The sequence below is a fragment of the Salmo trutta genome, chromosome 27, assembly GCF_901001165.1.
Source record: "Salmo trutta chromosome 27, fSalTru1.1, whole genome shotgun sequence".
Lineage (NCBI taxonomy): Eukaryota > Metazoa > Chordata > Actinopteri > Salmoniformes > Salmonidae > Salmo > Salmo trutta.
Window position 1 is genome coordinate 1,032,457 of NC_042983.1, and position 23,183 is coordinate 1,055,639.

Genomic DNA, 23,183 nt, shown 5'->3' on the forward strand with positions numbered 1-23,183 from the left:
TTGTGTTGTGTGACAAAACTGCAATTTTAGAGTGGCCATTTATTGTCCCCAGCACAAGGTGCAGCTGTGTAATGATCATGCGGTTTAAACAGCTTCTTGACATGACACACCTGTCAGGTGGATGGATTATCTTGGATGAGGAGACATTTTCACTAACAGGTATGTAAAGAAATTTGTGCACAAAATTTGAACAAAATAATATTTTGGAGAGTCTGGAAAATGTCTGGGATATTTTATTTCAGCTTATGAAACATGGGACCAACACTGTACATGTTGTGTCTATATTTTTGTTCAGTGTTGATCTTTAGAAAGAGGAGAGGCACTGCGATACAATGTTTTTTTTTTTATTAGTTTTTTTAAGCTAAACCTGCTTTTTGCCTGAGTAACCTCTGGTGGCAGAGCATTCCATGATGACATGGCTCTACACATAACTGAGCAACACATTAAGTCTGTTTTTGGTTTGGATACAGTGAAGAAACCCGTGGCATGTCTGGTGGGGTATGTACGGTGTGTCTGTTTGAAGTGTATGCAAATATTGGTTAGTCATTTTCAACACACACATTTTTCTTAAAAAGACTAGAAGAGAAGTAGTCAATTTCTCCTCAACCCTCAACCATGAAAGATTAACATGTATGTTGTTGAGGTTAGTTTTGTGTGCGCAGTTAAGGGCAAGGCGTGCTGCTTTGTTTTGAGCCAGCTGCAACTTTGCTAGGTCTTTCTTTGCTGCACCGGACCATATTACCGGACAGTAATTAAGATATGGGACAAGATCAGATCCCGAACAACTAGAACAGTTGATCTTTGAGTCAAAAATGCAGAATATATTTTTATAACAGACATACCTCTACCCATCTTCACAACAACTTTGTGAATATGGCTTTACCATGATAACTGATTATCCAATGTTACTCCTAGGAGTTCAACTTGTTCAATGGTCACATCCTTTATGTGTTTGTGTCTGTGTGCATGCGTATGCGTGTGTCGATGTCCAGATCTCAGCTCCAGTCTGATACGCAGCTTGTGTTCAAGTTCGTTTTGGGGTGGGAGAAGTTCCTGCAGGTCTAACGTGTGAGATGGTACGTTTCTAGGCTAATAAAATGTACCATGTTGATATGCCTTGAACTGGAACGAGCCGTGGTTTCTGTTCCAAATGGCACCCTATTCCTTATATACAGTACTGCACTACTTCTGAACCAGGGCCCATAAGGTTCTGTTCAAAAGTAGTGCACTATGTAGGGAATAGGGTGCCATTTGGGACACAGCCCTGGTCTCTGTGTGGGGCCGGTTGGACGAATAAAACAATTATGGATGGTATTAGGATGTAGAGAGGTCACATTGTTGAGGTAGGCATCTCCAGTAGAGAGGAAAGAGACATCAGGTAGATCAGATAGTTTCCTTCCTCTCCGACTCCATATAACTTATTATGTGATTTGTTAAGCACACTTTTACTCCTGAACTTATTTAGGCTTGTCATAACAAAGGGATTGAATACTTATTTTCTCAAGACATTTCAGATTTTCATTTTTTATTCATTTGTAAACATTTGAAAAAACATAATTCCACTTTCACATTATGGGTATTGTGTGTAGGCCAGTGACAAAACAACTACATTTAATACATTATAAATTCAAGCTGCAACAACAAAATGTGGAAAAAGTCAAGGGGTGTGAATACCTTCTGAATGCAAGAAGCTGTGTGTGTGTGTGTGTGTCTGTGTGTGTCTGTGTGTGTCTGTGTGTGTCTGTGTGTGTGTTAGTGAGAGAGAGAGAGAGCGAAAGCGAGAGAGATAGAGAGAAAATGAATACAGGAGTACAGCCTGCCACCTAAGACATCAAAAGCTCCCCTATAATAACAACACATAGCTCACACAAACACATGTGAAAATAGATCACTGATAATCATGATCCACTTATCCCCAATCATTGTCTGTCTCACACCATAATCAAACCCCTACACACAACATCATCACATATGCACACACACTCGACCAATCAAACATCTACACACATTTCAAATCAGGGAAAGATTTTGTGTTGTGTGCACATGCATGTGGGTCTGTGTGTGCGTGCCTGCCTGACTGTGGGTGATGTCTGCGTGTGTGTGTCTCACCAGTTGACAGTTGGTTATGGTGGAGACCAGCTGAGCTCCTTGACAGCAGAGGATGAAGCTGGCCAGGTTGAGAAGAACACACACCACTGACGACAGCACAAACATATTCACCTGGGAGAGGAAAAGGGTGGGGGAGGAGAGAGAGGGGAGGGAGAGAGAAATAGTAATGGAGATATTTGCAAAACATATCACACAGCCTAATAGGAAAATAGTCAAAATCAGAGAGCATGCTAAAATTAAATCCCCATCAGGAAAATAACACAGGACCATAATACTGAGAGAGGGAAGAAAGGGAAGTTGAGAGAAAAAAGGGATACAACTGTTTATGACGAAAGAGAAAGGCCCTCATATCTGGCCTTGACTGGAAAGATAATTTATAGTGCCTTCACACCCCGGACTTTTTCCACATTTTGTTGTGTTATAACCTGAATTTAAAAAGGATACACTTTAGATATTTTGGGTCACTGGCATACAAAAATACCTCTTAATGCCAAAGTGGAATTATTTTTTTCGATTGTTTTACAAATGAATTACAACTGAAAATCTTAAATACGTATTCAACCCCTTTCTTATGGCAAGCCTAAATAAGATATTTGTATTTTTTAATGACTACCTCATCGCTGTACCCCAGATATACTGTATCTGTAAGGTCCCTCAGTCGAGTAGTGAATTTCAAACACAGATTGAACCAGAAAGACCAGAGAGGTTTTCCAATGCGTTACAAAGAAGGGCACTTATTGGTAGACAGGGGGGGAAAAAATAAACTGACATTGAATATCCCTTTGAGCATGGTGAAGTTATTAATTACACTTTGGACGGTGGTATCAATACACCCACTCACTACAAAGATACAGGCATCCTTCCTAACTCAATTGCCGGAGAGGAAGGAAACCACTCAGCAATTTCACCATGAAGCCAATGGTGACTTTAAAACAGTTCGAGTTTAATGGCTGTGATAAGAGAAAACTGAGGATGGATCAACAACATTGTAGTTACTCCACAATACTAACCTAATTGACAGTGTGAAAAGAAGGAAGCCTGTACAGAATAAACATATTCCAAAACACGCATCCTCTTTGCAACAAGGCACTAAAGTAATACTGCAAAAAATGTCACAAAGCAATTCACTTTTTATCCTGAATACAAAGTCTTCTGTTTGGGGCAAATCCAATACAACACATTACTGAGTACCACTCTCCATATTTTCAAGCATATGTTATGGGATTGCTTGTAATCCTTAAGGACTGGGGAGCTTTTCAGGATAAAAAAAGAAATGTAATGGAGCTAAGCACATGCAAAATCCTGCAGGAAAACCTGGTTCAGTCTGCTTTCCACCAGACAGTGGGAGATGAATTTACCTTTCAGCTGTACAATAACCTAAAACACAAGGCCAAATCTACATTGGAGTTGCTGGCCAAGAAAACAGTGAATGTTCCTGAGTGGCAGAGTTACAGTTTTTACTTAAATCTGCTTGAAAATCTATGGCAAGACCTGAAAATGGTTGTCTAGCAATGATCACCAGCCAATTTAAGAGAGCTTGAAGAATTTAGAAAATAATAATGGACAAATGTTGTACAATCCAGGTGTGGAAAGCTCTTAGAGACTTACCCAGAAAGACCCTGTAATCGCTGCCAAAGTGATTCTAACATGTATTGACTCAGGGGGTTGAATACTTATCTAATCAAGATATAATATTGTTTTATTTTTCATAAATGTTTTATAAATATTATAATTTTTCTTCCACTTTGACATAAGAGTATTTTGTGTATATCGTTGACAAAACAATACAATTAAATCCATTTTAATCCCACTTTGTAACACAACGAAATGTCGAAAAAGTCAAGGGGTGTGTCATAGTTGTCGTAGGATGAAGGAGCGGACCAAAGCGCAGCGTGTGTATCATTCCACATTTTCTTTATTAAACTGTGAAACTATGCAATACATACAAATAAACTGAATGAACAAAACAACAAACCGTGACGAAGAGTTACAACATACACTTACTCAAAAACAATCTCCCACAAACCCAAGTGGGAAAAACAACTACTTAAGTATGATCTCCAATTAGAGCCAACGATGACCAGCTGCCTCTAATTGGAGATCATCCCAAAAAAGGCCAACATAGAAATACAAAAACTAGAACATAACAACATAGAAAATCTAAACTAGAAAAAAAACTGTCACGCCCTGACCTACTCTAATATAGAAAAGAACAGCTTTCTATGGTCAGGACGTGACAGGGTGTGAATACTTTCTGAAGGCACTGTAATTGAATTGAATTTATTTGGGTAAAATACATATACAACAAGATAAACAATGTATTCCCAGAGGAAATCACATACAAGTATTAATTAAAACACTTGTTTTCAAAGTGGTCCTCAATGGTAAAAACAAATAAAACATTAATGATTAAAACACAAGACGAAATTACAGATAGAAAAGATGACAGAAAAAATGAGTCATATAAACACTGTTATTGAAAAAAGACAGAAAGAAGAAGAAGGAGAGGAGGGAAGACAGACCAATACCAGTTTGTTGATAGCTGACATCATGGAATATACAGTGGGTAATTTAACTACACTACTATTAGACTCTTGATGTGAGTGTTGGTTTATAGTGCATGTAATTCAGAACAGCCAAGGATATGTCAATCAATATGAAAATGACCCCTTTTCAAAGCTTACACCAATAGGTGGGCTCGGAAAAGATCTGACTATTTTAAGCGTGCCTCAAGCAGCAAAATCGTGTCGGTCGCCTGGCGGTCTCGGGCATAAATGAGGGGATGGGACAAATCCAGCCCCCCACCCCCTCTCACAGTGAGGCAGAGGGGTATTTATACTGGAGCTGAGACTGGGACGCATGGTGACCTGTCAGTCTCGCTGTCTGTCTCTCTGTGTCTGTCCCTATCTGTCTGGCAAAATTTCTGTCTGGCGACCGCGAAATCGCACGGGTCAGAGGTGGGGCTCTATGTATTCTTTGTGACTGGGAGGATACAGCCACTAATTTGTCCTAACTCAGTCAGTGTGTCCGCTCTCGCTCTCTCACACAGGACACACACACACAAATACACAGCTTGCAGGACAGACAGCTCAACTCCAGATTTCACCCTCAGGCAAGCGCCAAATCCCCAGTTCCAACTGAACACTCACTCTTCCAGTTCCCGAAGTCACGTTTTGAACAAATTGAGGGGATTAAGACTAAGACCGTCTTTACACTAATAAGAGTCTTCCCCAAGGGGTAGGCTATGTCTGAAGATACATTATTGATGTTAATCTGTTGCACTAAAGGTGCACTATGCAAAAATCGCTCCACAATTTCCTGGTTGCTAAAATTCGAATAGTTTCAGTTTATGTGATAAAACAAGCAAAAGCAGTACAGTGTAGAGAATCATTGTACCATCTAAACCCCTGTGGAATAACATTTTCAATAACCAAAAATATTGTATTTTCAGCTGCTTGAAGCTAAACCTAAGAATGGGAAGCATAGAAACGCTAGTGGAACGTTTCGACAACATCCGGTGAAATTGCACAGCGTGAAATTCAAAACAAATTATTCTAAATATTTCACTTTCATACACTCACAAGTGCAATACACCAAATTAAAGCTTAACTTCTTGTTAATCTATCCACCGTGTCAGATTTCAAAAAGGCTTTACGGCAAAAGCAAACCACGCGGTTATCTGAGGACAGCACTCCATCAAACAAACACATGACAATCATATTTCAACCCACCAGGCACGACACAAAACTCAGAAATAACGATATAATTCATGCCTTACCTTTGAAGAGCTTCTTCTGTTGGCACTCCAATATGTCCCATAAACATCACAAATGGTCCTTTTGTTCGATTAATTCCGTCGTTATATCTCCAAAATGTCCATTTATTTGGCGCGTTTGATTCAGAAAAACACTGGTTCCAACTCGCCCAACATGACTACAAAATATCTAATAAGTTACCTGTAAACTTTGTCCAAACATTTCAAACAACTTTCCTAATCCAACTTTAGATATTTTAAAACGTAAATAATCGATAAAATTTAAGACGGGATAAACTGTGTTCAATACCGGACGAAAACAAAGTGAAGCACGTTCCAGGTCGTGCGCACCAAAATATTAGAGTGCACCTGGAATGACACATGAAAATAACAGGACTACTTCTTAATTTCTCAAAGGAAAAACATCAACCAATTTCTAAAGACTGTTGACATCTAGTGGAAGCCATACGAACTGCAACCAAATGCCTCAGAAATCTAGATTCACATAGAAACCGAATTGAGTCACCTCATAAAAAAGATTCCTGGATGGTTTGTCCTCGGGGTTTCGCATGCCAAATAAGTTCTGTTATACTCACCGACATAATTTTAACAGTTTTAGAAAGGTTAGAGTGATTTCTATCCAAATCTACCATTATATGTATATCCTAGCTTCTGGGCCTGAGTAGCAGGCAGTTCACTTTGGGCATGCTTTTCATCCGGATGTGAAAATACCGCCCCCTAGCCCGAAGAGGTTAACACTAGAACAGCTGGGCCTCAATGGACCCCCATTCAAGCTAATGACTGCAACATTCTGTGTATTTAATATATTTCATATATGCTATCACAAAAATTATAATTTGGTTGTGTTTATGAAGGACCTGTGTAACATTAGAATAATATTTAAATGTTATTTCAAATAACACAGTACTTTCATTAGTTTATGTTACTGTAAGCTATATAAAAAAGGCGAAAATTAAAGTGTTCAATCAATTTTATTTGTGGAGTGCCTTTGTTACAATTATAAAACATAAAGAATATGCGTTGGAGCACGGTAACAGCTTATTTTTATAACGACACAATAACAATTTAAATATCCCAACCACCAAAATGCACAGTCAAAGATGCGCGGATTTCATTTAGCTGTTATCCCTTGTCCTAACAGTTGAAACAATTTTCCAAAATTTCACTTGCTTGACACACTTTGACATACCTTTGTTTGGCTGTAGTGTGTAATAGTCTCCGGTTTCCCCTTTATTGTGTTCCCATTGTCTTGTCATTCTTCAGCACCGTTGCAACGGCTGTGCAGATGCCTTATTTTGCTCAGAGAGAGCTCCCCTTGCCAAAATAAGGTTCCACAAGCCCCATCACCACATTCTCTGACACCTGCTGCCTGATGTGGATATTTTCTCAGATATTGAAAGCGTTCAGCATGTACAATTACGCACGCTCTCACTGTGTAGCCTACTCCAAGTAGGCCAGAGTAGACTGACAAGACCGCTTTGATTCGGTGGACTGATATAGGGTGCATACCATTTTAAGATTATAATTAGAATGGATCAATAGAACAGAATGGCGCACCCTGTTCTTCATTCACAATTAGTGATTACATAATTATGCAATGTTCGCTTCCCCTTGCTCATCCATTCTCCCCATCATTCTTTACTTAATTTATTTCATCTGTTGTTATATGTGTGAAATTCGTTTTTTGGTATAGTTTACTTTCTAGGAAATTATCTGCTGTGCACTGCACTGTTCACTGTCAGAAGAAGGAGCTGAGCAGGCCCTAGATTTAGATTTTAGTAATTTAGCAGAAGCTCTTAACCAGAGCAACTTACAGTAGTGAGTGCATACATTTTCATACTGTTCCCCCATGGGAATCGAACCCACAACCCTGGTGTTGCAAGTGCCATGCTCTACCAAGTGAGCCCTACTGTTGGGAGGAGGGACAACAGGGGAAAACCATTTCAAAAATGACATGCCCTCCTAAAACTGGGTATAACCACAGTTCTGTATGTGATATTAAGATTCTAACACTGACAGTGTGTTATATACACTTATTTAGGAAAAGTCAAGAATGGAGGGACGCAATATTTTAAACGGCAGAGTAATAAATAAAACAAATTCATGAGCAGTCAGTACCTTAGTGGTTCTACTGTTAAGATATTAATTTGCCTGGATCTTTTTTGTGCATAATGGCCTAGGCTAAATGCTCCATAATTCACCAGATGAAGTGGGAACTTAAAACACATTAGCTAGATTGTTAACCCTAAATATAATATTCTTGCTAGATAGCCAATTGATAATCTAACAGTACATGTAATGTCCAACAAAAACTGTCTATTGGTAGGCCTATATAAACTCAGCAAAAAAAGAAATGTCCCTTTTTCAGGACGCTGTCTTTCAAAGATAATTCGTAAAAATCCAAATAACTAAACAGATCTTCATTGTAAAGGGTTTAAACACTGTTTCCCATGCTTGTTCAAGGAACCATAAACTATTAATGAACATGCACCTGTGGAACGGTCGTTAAGAAACAACAGCTTACAGACGGTAGGCAATTAAGGTCACCGTTATGAAAACTTAGGACACTAAAGAGGCCTTTCTTCTGACTCTAGAAAACACCAAAAGAAAGATGCCCAGTGTCCCTGCTCATCTGCGTGAACGTGCCTTAGGCATGCTGCAAGGAGGCATGAGGACTGCAGATGTTGCCAGGACAATAAATTGCAATGTCCGTACTGTGAGATGCCTAAGACAGCGCTACAGGGAGACAGGACGGACAGCTGATTGTCCTCGCAGTGGCAGACCACGTGTAACCATACATGCACAGGATCGGTACATCCGAACATCACACCTGCGGGACAAGTACAGGATGGCAACAACAACTGCCCGAGTTACACCAGGAACGCACAATCTCTCCATCAGTGCTCAGACTGTCCTCAAAAGGCTGAGAAAGGCTGGACTGAGGGCTTGTAGGCCTGTTGTAAGGCAGGTCCTCACCAGACATCACTGGCAACAACGTCACCTATGGGCACAAACCCACCGTCGCTGGACCAGACAGGACTTGCCAAAAGTGCTCTTCACTGACGAGTCGCGGTTTTGTCTCACCAGGGGTGATGGTCGGATTTGCGTTTATCGTCGAAGGAATGAGCATTACACCGAGGCCTGTACCCTGGAGCGGGATCAATTTGGAGGTGGAGGGTCCGTCATGGTCTGGGGCGGTGTGTCACAGCATCATCGGACTGAGCTTGTTGTCATTGCAGGCAGTCTCAACGCTGTGCGTTACAGGGAAGACATCCTCCGCCCTTATGTGGTACCCTTCCTGCAGGCTCATCCTGACATGACCTTCCAGCATAACAATGCCACCAGCCATACTGCTCGTTCTGTGCGTGATTTCCTGCAAGACAGGAATGTCAGTGTTTTGCCATGGCCAGCGAAGAGCCCGGATCTCAATCCCAATGAGCACGTCTGGGACCTGTTGGATCGGAGGGTGAGGGCTAGGGCCATTCCCCCCAGAAATGTCCTGGAACTTGCAGGTGCCTTGGTGGAAGAGTGGGGTAACATCTCACAGCAAGAACTGGGAAATATTGTGCAGTCCATGAGGAGGAGATGCACTGCAGTACTTAATGCAGCTGGTGGCCACACCAGACACTGATTGTTACTTTTGACCCCCCCTTTGTTCAGGGACACATTATGACATTTCTGTTAGTCACGTCTGTGGAACTTGTTCAGTTTATGTCTGTTGTTATGTTCATACAAATATTTACACATGTTAAGTTTTCTGAAAATAAATGCAGTTGACAGTGAGAGGACGTTTCTGGTTTTGCTGAGTTTAGATGTATTCCCTGCAAATTATGCACTCTCAATTACATTATCCGTTTTGTAAAGTCGTGGCCATCTCTTAACCAATCCCTTAGTCTATGGTTCACGAGAATACGTTTTTCAAAGCTTTCCCAAATTTTGGGCAAATTTGGGGCAAATTTGATCAGCATGAGGAGAGACACCAACCAGTTTCAATTCTCTAGGTCAAACGGGGTAGTGCATATGAGTGTTTAGGTGAGACTGCTCATAACAGCGCCACCTACAGGCCAATCTGTTACATTCTTTTTGCTGTGAACCCCTAAATAGAAATCATAGTCATTCATGACCAAATATGTCCATGTAAAGACTCAAATACTCAGTCAAGACATGGTAGAGTAGTGTTTCCCAAACTTTTCAAATAAACAATTCGTGATCAAGCTTTAATTGTTTGAATCAGCTGGGTAGTGCTAGGGGGAACAAAACAAAATGTGCACCCAGGGTTTGGGAAACCCTGGTGTAGAGTGAATCTCCATGTGGTGACAGTCCCATTGAGTCCACACCACACCTCAGGACCTTTGGTCAGGACGGCAGAGAGCTTGATCCATGACCTCCAGATCACAGACCCACCGGACCAAGATCATCTGAACTCTTACCTCTGACCTCTATGAGCAGTCAGGGATCAGCTAGTTTGTTCAGGTGTCTAGTGCCACTAGGGATAGGATTTGAGAAAATCTGGTAAAAACTGTTTGTTTCTAAGAGGCTTTAATACCGCCTCTACAGATAAATCAAACACACCAGATTACAGGGTTTTAAGGATTTGGGAGGACAGGGAATGTGACTGCAGGATAAATCCATTTAAATTCAATCACTTTTTTAAAGCATCCCTTTTGATTTAAACAAAACTTTCTATTCATGTTTGCCTTTGGAAGAAGTGGTCAGAAACATTCAGGAGATAAAGGTGCTCAAAGTTGACCCATTTTGTATACCCCACTATACCATGAAAAATCTGTCTTCACTGGAAAATATAAACGGTTGAGTTTGATATCATTTAAAAGCTTAAAAACAATGTTGTCAAACTAAAAAACATTTTTTTTCAATACATTTGTCATTTTTAAACCTTTAACGTCAATGACCACCCTGCATCCCACTTCTGAAGCTAAGCAGGGTTGGTCCTGGATGGGAGACCAGATGCTGCTGGAAGTGGTGTTGGAGGGCCAAGTAGGAGGCATCCTTTCCTCTGGTCTAAAAAAATATCCCCAGGGCAGTGATTGGGGACATTGCCCTGTGTAGGGTGCTGTTTTTCAGATGGGATGTTAAATGGGTGTCCTGACTGTGGTCACTAAAGATCCATGGCACTTATTTTAAGAGTAGCGGTGTTAACCCCGGTGTCCTGGCTAAATTCCCAAACTGGCTCTCATAACATCACGCTCACCTAATAATCCCCAGTTTAGGATTATTAGGTGAGTAGCTCATTCATCTCGCCTGTAACTATTCCCCAGGTCGTTACATGAGAATGTGTTCTCAGTCAACTTACCTTGTAAAATAAAAATGTCTAAACTGTGATATTTTTCCATATTTGCAAATGTTGTAGCTTAGACCCCATTTCACATCTGAGGTATTTGTGTTGTGCCCACCATCGGTTGACACAACATGCTCTTGAATACATGGTGGCTGTCATTTCAATAATAGAAATATAATTTATAGAATGGACCTTTCCCTTCATATCACTGCAATTTAGCTGGTAAAATATTCAAATGTAAATTGAATTAAAATGTTCACTTCTAATTACTACCACAAAGATGACCGCTTGTCCACCCATCGCCGAATGTCAATTTAAATGACCATGAATATTCTAATATCTATATTTATATGATTTCAATAGGTTTACTATGGAGGATTGAAAGTATAATTTAAAACGACAGATATTCCCATTGAAGTTAGAATTCTTGATGTGTGGACCTCCAACCATCTTTGTGGGACCATTTTTGTGGAAGCACAACGTTTCCCAAAAAAGAGCACCCGAGGAGTCTGAATCTGCATATGGTGTTGGGGTGAATAGGGGATGAATCATGGTGTTGGGGTGAATTGGGAATGAATCATGGTGTTGGGGTAAATTGGGGACCAGATTGGGTTTTTGATGGACAAAGCCATCTGGTGTTTGTGAAGCATGTGTAAAAAAGACAATGAACACTGCCACAAGATACTGAAAACTGAGATTTACAAAGTAATCTAACCAGTACTGGAAACAATAATAAACATGATTAACCTGCTTGTGAAATGGGGATAATAAATAATTAAAATAAGCAAACAGACAGTGTGACTTCAAGATCAAATAGATGAGCATATCGACGCTCAACATTTTTGTTGCTGATTTGGTGCTTTCTAGCATGGTCATCCAGCTCAGAGTCTGAGATGACCTCTCTAGCATGGTCATCTAGAGATAACTCCTGAACCATTACATCCTGACAGACATGGCTGACTTAACACTATAATTGCTGTACTTAGAGTGGATTTGTCTTGAATATTTTTCCTGGCACAAGACCAAACCACACCTCTATGGCTGCATGGATGGCATTCTAAGGATGTGAGGCTTATATGTAGGCAACCTTTTCTTGCCCAGGACCCCCTGCCCAGACTAACCAGCGACCCATCATATGTTAGCAAAAAATGACACTTAAAACAAATAGATTTGTTCAATTGTTTTTCATAATTTTGACCGCCCCACATTATAATTGGAAGAGGAAGTGTAAACTCTAACATGGCCTATTAGCTAGAAAGATAACTCCAAACACATTTTTGCATAGCAGCTGTTTAGCTGAGTAAACAAAGGTTAGCGTTGGAAAATGTTGGAAAATGTACAGTGCATTCGGAAAGTACATTTACATAAGTATTCAGAGCCTTTACTCAGTACTTTGTTGAAGCACCTTTGGCAGCGATTACAGCTTCAAGTATTCTTGGGTATGACGCTACAAGCTTGGCACACCTGTATTTGGAGAGTTTCTCCCATTCTTCTCTGCAGATCCTCTCAAGCTCTGTCAGGTTGGATGGGGAGGGTCGCTGCACAGCTATTTTCAGGTCTCTCCAGAGATGTTCGATCGGGTTCTGGCTGGGCCACTCAAGGACACTCAGAGACTTGTCCCGAAGCCACTCCTGCGTTGTCTTGGCTGTGTGCTTAGTTGCTTGTTGTCCTGTTGGAAGGTGAACCTTCACCCCAGTCTGAGGTCCAGAGTACTCTGGAGCATGTTTTCGCTCCATTCATCTTTCCCTCGATCCTGACTAGTCTCCCAGTCCCTGCCGCTGAAAAACATCCCCACAGCATGATGCTGCATGCTTCACTGTAGGTTTGGTGCCAGGTTTCCTCCAGACGTGACGCTTGGCATTCAGACCAAAGAGTTCAATCTTGGTTTCATCAGACTAGAGAATCTTGTTTCTCATGGTCTGAGTCCTTTAGGTGCCTTTTGGCAAACTCCAAGCGGGCTGTATTTATATCTGTTATGGATCTCCATTAGCTGCTGCTTGGCCGGGTGGCCAGCTCTAGGAAGGGTCTTGGCGGTTCCAAACTAATTCCCTTTAAGAATGATGGAGGCCACTGTGTTTTTGGGGACCTTCAATGCAGCAGAAATGTTTTGGTACCCTTCCCCAGATCTGTGCCTCGACACAATTCTGTCTCTGAGCTCTACGGACAATTCCTTCAACCTCATGGCTTGGTTTTTGCTCTGACATGCACTGTCAACTCTGGGACCTTATATAGACAGGTGTGTGCCTTTCCAAATCATGCCCAATCAATTGAATTTTCCACTGGTGGTCTCCAATCAAGTTGTAGAAACATCTGAAGCATGATGAATGGAAACAGGATGCACCTGAGCTCAATTTCGAGTCTCATAGCAAAGTGTCTGAACACTTATGTAAATACTTTCTGTTTTTTTTAATACATATGCAAACATTTCTAAAAACCTGTTTTATCTTTGTCATTGTGTGTAGATTGATGAGAAAAAAATATCAATTTCAGAATAAGGCTGTAACATAACAAAATGTGGAAAAAAGAAAGGGGTCTGAATACTTTCTGAATGCACTGTATGTCAAGTCAAGAAAGCTTATCCGGCAGGCAGAGGCATTTGCCGTGACTGGTACTAGCGGATGCTTTTTCACGCTCCCTTTGTTATTTAGTTTTACAACTAAAATGCTTGACTGTATTTAAAGACATGGATGACTTGTATTGATTGACATGCACAAATTAATGTATGATTGATTGATATACTGTATATTGAAGTAGGCCTGTCACGTCCTGACCAGCAGAGGGAGTAGTTGTTTAGTATTTGGTCAGGACGTGGCAGAAGTTGTGTGTTGTATGTAGTGTCTAGTTGTTTTGTTTCTGTGTTAGTCTTGTGACTCCCGATCAGGAACAGCTGGATATCGTTGTTCCTGATTGGGAGTCATATATTAGGTGTGTGTTTTTCTCTTGGGGTTGTGGGTTGTTTTATTTTGCACTGCTGTAAGTATCTAGATAGCCTGTAGAACTGTCGGTTTGTCCTTCGTTATTTTCTTGTTTTTCCGTGTTCTCATTATTTAATAAATTATGATGTTGAGCATGCAATCCGCTGCGCCTTGGTCTTCTCTACAGTACGACAACCGTGACAAGGCCTTTATGCCAATAAGTAATTTACGCTAAAAACAGCTACAGTAAAAACTGCATTTTCGTTTCATGGAATAAAAACACGATCACATTTATCAAACTAATTAAGCAAAATAAAAATAAAAAATCAATCCCATATAGTCGAAAACATTCAAGAAAATTGGGAATTTTGCTAAATTTCATCAAAAAAGTTAGCTTATAACTGTGAACCTTTTTTGTGGGATACACATGGCAATTCTAGGTCTTGTGGCATATTTTAGCTAAACTATCTGTCACATCTGCTCCTGCAACGCCCTCTACTGCTCATCCTGTATCTCCTTGACCTGCCGCCTCCCCCAGTGGTCATTTCCTCTCTCTCTGTGTGGCTGTGTGTGTGTATGTGTGAGATTGTGTGGGCGGAGACAGGTGTGCTGGATCCCCACCAGCTGCAACCTGTTTCATAATCAAGACCTCTACTAATACTCAGCCCTGCCACTTCCACGCTGCCAGAACGTAATCTCTGCTCACTCAATGTTTCTAGCCGTTTGTTACTATTCAGATCCTGTTGTGCCTGTTTTCCTTGCCTGACGCTGTTTTCCTCTCCGCTACAGTTCTGCCCGCTCTGTCTCCAGTCCCATGTCTCGTCATCCTGCTACTCTGTCCTGGATTCCCCACTCTACTAGTCCCTTGGATTCCCCTCCGGACCTGCTTACCCTGTCCCAACCCCTCTCGCTCCAGCCTCAGCCTCCGCATCTGGTTTCCTGCAACCCGCCTGAGCTTCCCCTGACCTGCACTCCATCTTCCCCCTGTGTTTCAATAAATACCTTGGTTACTTCATTCCAGTCTCCTCGTCTGAGTCTGCTCTTGGACACTATCCCCAATTCAATGGAATTGCAACCCTCTGCATGCACAGTGCATTCTTTCATCGCATGTGCAGTGCACTCTTCCATCACATGTACAGCTGATTCTCAAGATCTTGCACACTAATGAGATGATATTGAGCCCACACTACTACACTGTCTGAGCCAAGGACTACATGCTTTCTGGTAAGTTTTGATTACAATACTGGGTGGGGTGAATATTTTATGACAATTTTTTGTTAACTAGTAAATAGTAGCCTACAGCAAAGCGTGTTTAAATCATTTCTAAGTTGTTAACAATTTATGCTAGTTAGTTTTTGCTACCATATGGGTGTTAGCTTGCTTAAGCCTGCTAACTAAGTGTTAATTCATGTTTAATTTTTTAAAACATTTATCTTACAAAGGAGTTGTTTAATCTAACTGCTTAACTGTTGATCTGTACATTGAATTATATTAGTGTTTTTTAAAAACTTTTTTTTTTACTAATCTTTAAAGGAAAATGCCACGGGCGCCATCTGTGCGGAGACATTTCACTGCAGCTAATGTAGAAGGAAAAGCTGTGTACATTTGCAAATACTGTGCCAAATCATATGTGAAGAATGCAACAAAGATGCAGAATCATCTGGCCAAGTGCATAAAATTCCCTCAGCACTCACAACAAGCAACCTCTGACAAAAGTCCCTCTACTTCTATTCGAGGTGAAAATGATGAATCAGACACCTCATCGATAGCAACAGCTCATGGTCCTCCTGTAATCAGAAGTTTTTTTGACTCAATGGAGGAACGTAGTCAGAGAAATGCTGATGAATGTCTTGCTCGAGCTGTGTATGCAACTGGTTCACCTCTGATGCTCACAGGCAATGTGTATTGGAAGAGATTTCTGAATGTTCTTCGCCCAGCATACACCCTTCCAACCAGACATGCTTGATCTACTCATTTTCTGGATGCAGAGTTCAAGTGAAGGTCAAGCAAATCATAGAGAAAGCAGACTGTTTTGCAATCATCTCTGATGGGTGGTCGAATGTTCGTGGGTAAGGAATAATTAACTACATCTCCACCCCTCAACCAGTATTCTTCAAGAGCACAGACACAAGGGACAACAGACACACCGGTCTCTACAATGCAGATGAGCTGAAGGCAGTCATCAATGACCTTGGACCGCAGAAGGTATTTCCACTGGTGACAGACAATGCTGTGAACATGAAGGCTGCTTGGTCTAAAGTGGAGGAGTCCTACCCTCACATCACACCCATTGGCCATGCTGCTCATTCATTGAATCTACTCCTCAAGGACATCATGACACTGAAAAGAATGGATACACTCTACAAAAGAGCCAAGGAAATGCTTAGGTATGTGAAGGGTCATCAAGTTATAGCAGGAATCTACCTCACCAAGCAAAGTGAGAAGAATAAGAGCACCACATTGAAGCTGTCGAGCAACACCCGTTGGGGTGGTGTTGTCATCATGTTTGACCATCTCCTGGAGGGGAAAGAGTCTCTCCAATAAATGCCCATAGCACAGTCTGCTGATATAGACAGCCCCATCAAGAGGATTCTCCTGGATGATGTATTTTAAGCAGCATGAAACCCCTGAAACCTATGGCTATTGCACAGATTGAGGGAGACAATGCCATCCTGTCTGATGTTCAGATTCTGCAGTTCTGAAATGCATCAAAAAGCGTGAAGACTTCTGCCTGAAGCCCATACACGCCGCAACGTACATGTTGGACCCCAAGTATGCTGGCAAGAGCATCCTGTCTGGTGCAGAGATCAAAAAGGCCTATGGTGTCATCACTACCATGTCTCGCCACCTTGGCCTGGATGAGGGCAAGGTTCTTGGCAGTCTGGCGAAGTACACTTCCAAGCAAGGGCTTTGGGATGGAGATGCAATATGGCAGTCGTGCCAACATATCTCATCAGCCACCTGGTGGAAGGAACTTTGTGGATCTGAGGCTCTTTCCCCTGTTGCCTCCATCATCCTCCCACCAACATCAGCCGCCTCAGAGCGCAACTGGTCATTGTTTGGGAACACACACACCAAAGCACGCAACAGGCTGACCAATAAAAGGGTTGAAAAATTGGTGGCCATCCGGACAAATTTGAGGCTTTCTGAGCCTGACAACGAGCCATCCTCAACAAGGTTGGAAAGTGACAGTGAAGATGAGGCCTCAGAGTCTGATGTTCAAGATGTGGACATTGAAGAGGTCCAGGGAGAAGACATGGAAGCCTGTGAGGAAGACAGCCAAAGCTTTAGCTTAAACACTATCATTTTACAGAGGTATGTTAAAAATGTTTTTTTGAAGATCATCGGGGATCATTCAATATTCTCTTTCTTTTGATGTGTCATTTCATTAAAAGTTCAATTCGTAACAATTTTTTTCAATTCTATTGGAAGGATTTAATCATTTGCAATTATGTCTACTTATGATATTTACATTTTAGTCATTTAGCAGATGCTCCTATCCAGAGCGACTTACAGTAGTGAATGCATACATTTCATTAAAAAAAATTCCGTACTGGTCCCCCGTGCAAAACGAACCCACAACCCTGGCGTTGCAAACACCATGCTCTACCAACTGAGCCACACAGGATGATAAGGTAAAAGGTTTCTGTCTCCATATATGGTAAATATATCCAATGCAAAAAACATCCATATTTAAATGGTATTAATATTAATTCCCACGGAAAGTTTCCACCTCTGAATATTCCCCAAAATGTGCCACCCTAACAAACAATATTTAAAAACTGTCAAATGCTTCTCAAAGATGCCTTCTGGTTGTCAAACTAGCACTAACTAGCATTAATGGCAGCAATGGCTGACATGTTAGAATTTTGTGGTTGCCCGCAAGCTGTGCTGCAGTATGACGCAACTTTTAAAGGAAAAACCACTGTATGTCAGATACTCCAGTGAGTGTAATACGCTCCAATGACTGTAATTAGCTCAATATTAGGAGTTGATAAATAAAGTTGACATCATTCAAAATAAGATATTCCGCTTTTTTCTACTGTAGTAGGTATCAACGACGGCCTGCTAATTAGGGCGTTAGGGGTGGCGCCTCACCTGTGGAGAAATTTAAAAAAATATATATACTGAACAAAAATATACACGCAACATGTAGTGTTGGTCGCATTTTTCAGGAGCTGAAATAAAATATCAGACATTTTCCATACGCAAAAAACTTTTTTTTCAAATTCAATGCAGAAATTTGTTTACATCCCTGTTAATGACCATTTCTCCTTTGCCAAGATAATCCATCCACCTGACAGGTTTGGCATATCAAGAAGCTGATTAAAAAGCATGATCTTTACACAGGTGCACCTTGTGCTGGGGACAATAAAAGGCCACTCTAAAATGTGAAGTTTTGTCACACAATACAATGCCACATATGTCTGAAGTTTTGAGGGAGCTTGCAATTTAGAGAATTTGGCAGTACGTCCAACCGGCTTCACAACTACAGACCACGGGTAACCCTGCCAGCCCAGGACCTCCACATCCGGCTTCTTCACCTTCCGGATGGTCTGAGCCCAGCCACCCGGACAGCTGATGAAACTGTGGGTTTGCACCACCGAAGAACTCCTGCAGAAACTGTATCAGGGAAGCTCATCTACACACTTGTCGTCCTCAACAGGGTCTTGACCTGACTGTAGTTCGGCATCGTAACCGAATTCAGTGAGCAAATGCTAACCTTCGATGGCTACTGGTACGCTGGAGAAGTGTGCTCTTCACGGATGAATCCTGGTTTCAACTGTACCGGGCAGATGGCAGACAGTGTGTATGGCGTCGTGTGGGTGAGTGGTTTGCTGATGTCAACGTTGTGAACAGAGAGCCCCTTGGTGGCGGTAGGTTAACGGCATTGGCAGGCAGCACAGAAAAAAAAAATGTATGAAATCTATGAAATTGCATGAAATGTATGCATTGACTAGTATAAGTCGCTCTGGATAAGAGCGTCTGCTAAATGACTAAAATGTAAAAATGTAAATAAGCTACGGCCAACTAACACAGTTGCATTTTATCGATGGCAATTTGAATGCACCAAGACATAGTGACGAGATCCTGAGGCCCATTGTTATGCCATTCATCCCCTCATGTTTCAGCATGATGTACAATGCACGGCCCCATGTCACAAGGATCTGTACACAATTCCTGGAAGCTGAAAATGTCCCAGTTCTTCCATGGCCTGCATATCACCAGACATGTCACGCATTGAGCATGTTGGGATACTCTGGATCAACCTGTACAACTGTGTGTTCCAGTTCCCGCCAATATCCAGTAACTTCGCACAGCCATTGAAGAGGAGTCGGACAACATTCCACAGGCCACAATCAACAGTGCTGCATACGGCAGCACTGTTGATTGGCAAATGGTGGTCACACCAGATACTGACTGATTTTCCGATCCACGCAGCTACCTTTTTTTAAGGTACAGTATCTGAGACCAACAGTTGCCTATCTGTATTCCTAGTCATGTGAAATCCATAGATTAGGGCCTACTGAATTCATTTCAATTGACTGATTTCCTTATATGAACTGTAACTCAGTAAAACCTTTGAAATTGTTGCTTGTTGCGATTATATTTTTGTTTAGCGTAATTCATGGATTATGTTTAAAATACTCATAAAAGTGTGGTAAATGTGTGTACATTTTCCTGTAAATATATTGTTCAAAACAAGCTGTTCAGTTATTTACTACTCTGCCAGCAGCAGCTCCGGGCGCACGGGCTGTGCACCCAGTGCTTGGGTTATTTTGCCAGCTATTTGCTATAAGGGAGGACGGAACCAATGAGATTGAAGGATTTCATCACATGAATGTTAACAGCACAAAGCAAATGGATGGTCCTGTGGCGTTGAAATTAGAGCTCAGATCTCCTGGATCTCCTGATAGTCAACAGATGGCGGTAAAGAGCAAATTGTACTTGACTTGTAATAAACTAATCATAACCGTGTCATTATGGTGGCTGCAACAGTGACACCAGCTCTGTCACTTAACACTGTAGAATCACTTCTAAAAACAGAATTTGAAAGGCTGACCCTTCCAAATAATTGCAAATAAAGCATTTGGGACCTGCTAAACCAGACATCTTCATCCAGCAATTGTTGAAAGACAGAGGGAGCCAATATGCTCAATCAAACCTTCTCGCGGACCTGGGGGGGGGACAGGGGACAAGATAAAACACAAGAATCTGAGAACCCAGGAGTGTTTAGGGGACTTGTTGATTTTGTGTCATCGCTGGACACTGCAATGAAAGAGTACTTGGACACCGTTACGGTTTTTAAAGGCACGTCCCATGAGCTACTAGACTGTCCACAATGCAAGGGCGCATTGTACAGGAGTTACAGAACACTGACTTTATGTCCATACAAGCGGATGAGACAACCTATGTGATGCACTGTAAGCTTGCCATCATTTGCCGCTACATTGACGCAGCCAAAACTGTGCAAGAGAGATATTGGGGATTTGTGAAATTGGAAGGATGCACCAATGCAGACACCATCAGCAGGGCTTTCCTTGAAAATCTAGGCCTTTTTCCAAAGCAAACAGCAGACAAGATAAATCATATTGGTCAAACATATAATGGGGCAAGCGTGATGCGCAGTTCAACTGGTGGCAAATCAATTTGGTGATGCAACAAGCAGCATCAGCAGTTACACAGGCTTGTGTATTTTTCTGAGATTTAATAAAGGTGAACTATTGGAGTGCTTAGAAACCATTCTAGCCTCTGATGACATTGACAACATCACTGACAGGGAAGCAAAGGGATTCTCGACGATGTTAAAGGATTTTCTTTTTTTCCTTGATTTGCACACCTGTATAAAAGAAGAATTGATGCTGTGCAAGCACAGGATGACATCAAATGCTTTATGGATGTTTTGTCCAAGGTACGAGACTCCGCGCTATCGCTCTGTGCCAAGTACACTGACGCAGCTGGAAACAGAAGAGGTGTTCCTAGTGGTGGAAAGCAATGACAGGCATGAGGTAATATAGTCTACAACCTAATTAAAAGCCCTCTATGAATTAAATAAATCATTATTAATGGCATATTAATATTCAGTTTACATTGATTAGACCTATACTTGATAGAGTTGTATGGATAGTGTGTGTTCAATGCGTCTAGCCTAATGCTTGTCAAAATCATGGGCATTAATATGGAGTTGCCCCCCCCCCCTTTGCTGCTATAATAGTCTCCACTCTTCTGGGAAGGCTTTCCACTAGATGTTGGAACATTGCTGCGGGCACTTGCTTCAATTCAGCCACAAGAGCATAAGTGAGGTTGGGCAGTGATGTTGGGCGACTAGGCCTGGCTCGCAGTCGGCGTTCCAATTCATCCCAAAGGTGTTTGATGGGTTGAGGTCAGGGCTCTGTGCAGCCAGTCAAGTTCTTCCACACCAATCTTGACAAGTTATTTCTGTATGGACCTCGCTTTGTGCACGGTGGCATTGCCATGCTGAAACAGGAAAGGGCCTTTGACAAATTGTTGCCACAAAGTTGGAAGCACAGAATTTTCTAGAATGTCATTGTATGCTGTAGCGCAAAAATGTCCCTTCACTGGAACTAAGGGGCCTAGCCCAAACCATGGAAAACAGACCCAGACTATTATTCATACTCCACCAAACTTTACAGTTGGCACTACGCATTCGGGCAGGTAGTGTTCTCCTGGCATCCGCCAAACCCAGATTCGTCCATCGGACTGCCAGATGGTGAAGAGTGTTTCATCACTCCAGAGAAAGCATTTCCACTGCTCCAGAGTCCAATGGCGTCGAGCTTTGCACCACTCCAGCCGACACTTTGCATTGTGCATGGTGATCTTAGGCTTGTGTGCGGCTGCTCGGCCATGGAAACCCATTTCCTGAAGCTCCCAACTAATAGTTACTGTGCTGACATTGCTTCCAGAGGCAATTTGGAACTTGGTAATGAGTGTTGCAACCGAAGACAGATGATTTTTATGCGCTACACGCATCTGCACTCGGCAGTCCCGTTCTGCGAGCTTGTGTGACCTACCACTTTGCGGCTGAGCCGTTGTTGTTCCTAGACGTTTCCACTTCACAATAACAGCACTTACAGTTGACCAGGGAGCTCTAGCGGGGAAAGATGACTTGTTACAAACTGACTTGTTGGAAAGGTGGCATCATATGACAGTGCCACCTTGAAAGTCACTGAGCTCTTCAGTACGGGCCATTCTACTGCCAATGTTGGTCTATTGAGATTGTATGGCTGTGTGCTCAAATGTATACACCTGTCAGCAATGTGCGTGGCCTGTTGAAATTGGAAAAAACCTGCCTGCACTCTGCTCCCCCCCACCTACTCAGCCAACCAGGAGTTTCTACTGGCAGGTACTTCATTCAAAATGTGTTTATTCTGTTGTTGCTAGCGATATTCAAACAAAAATATGGAAAAAAGGGTTGAATACCCCTGGCCTTCATACAGTACTAAAGTCAGTTCCCTCATACAGTAAGCAAGTACAGATCCCTCTCATATAAAAAGAACAGTTCTGTGATATATGACCTACCAGCAGCAGCATGGGTCTCCTCCATGTTGTGAGGCCAATGATCCCTGACAGGATCACCTGGAGAAGAAGAAAAACAGATACAGAAATCAGCAATGTTACATACTGTATACCATGTGCATACACAGACAGTAACCCCCCCACACACATTATTGTCTCCATTAAAGTATTTTGTATTTATTAGGACCCCTAATTAGCTGCTGCCAAGGCAGTGGCTACTCCTCCTTGGGTCCAAACAGGAAACACAACAAATAAAATACATAATATACATAAATATACATACATAGAACTACATTTACATTACAATTTAGCCATACAGCAGACGCTCCCATCCAGAGCGACCCACAGCTAGTGCATTCATATCAAGATTGAAAGGCAAGACAACCACATATCACAGTTGCATCCCAACCACATACACTACCGTTCAAAAGTTTGGGGTCACTTAGAAATGTCCTTGTTTTTTTAAGAAAAGCAATTTTTTTGTCCATAAAATCACATCAAATTTATCAGAAATACAGTGTAGACATTGTTAATGTTGTAAATAACTATT

At 41.7% G+C, this 23,183-nt stretch overlaps 1 protein-coding gene across 4 annotated transcripts in view; it reads right to left on the reverse strand.

Moving 5' to 3' along the window:
• The window catches only part of LOC115164099 (protein FAM189A2), a 99,497-nt gene that overhangs the window by 69,686 nt on the left and 6,628 nt on the right, over window positions 1–23,183 (reverse strand). For all 4 annotated transcript variants that reach the window (XM_029716225.1, XM_029716224.1, XM_029716223.1 and 1 more), the window contains exons 2-3: window positions 22,637–22,693; window positions 2,110–2,220 (exon numbers count right to left, since the gene is read on the reverse strand). In XM_029716225.1, coding sequence (XP_029572085.1) covers window positions 2,110–2,220; window positions 22,637–22,693 — 168 coding nt within the window. The remainder of the gene's footprint in view (window positions 1–2,109; window positions 2,221–22,636; window positions 22,694–23,183) is intronic.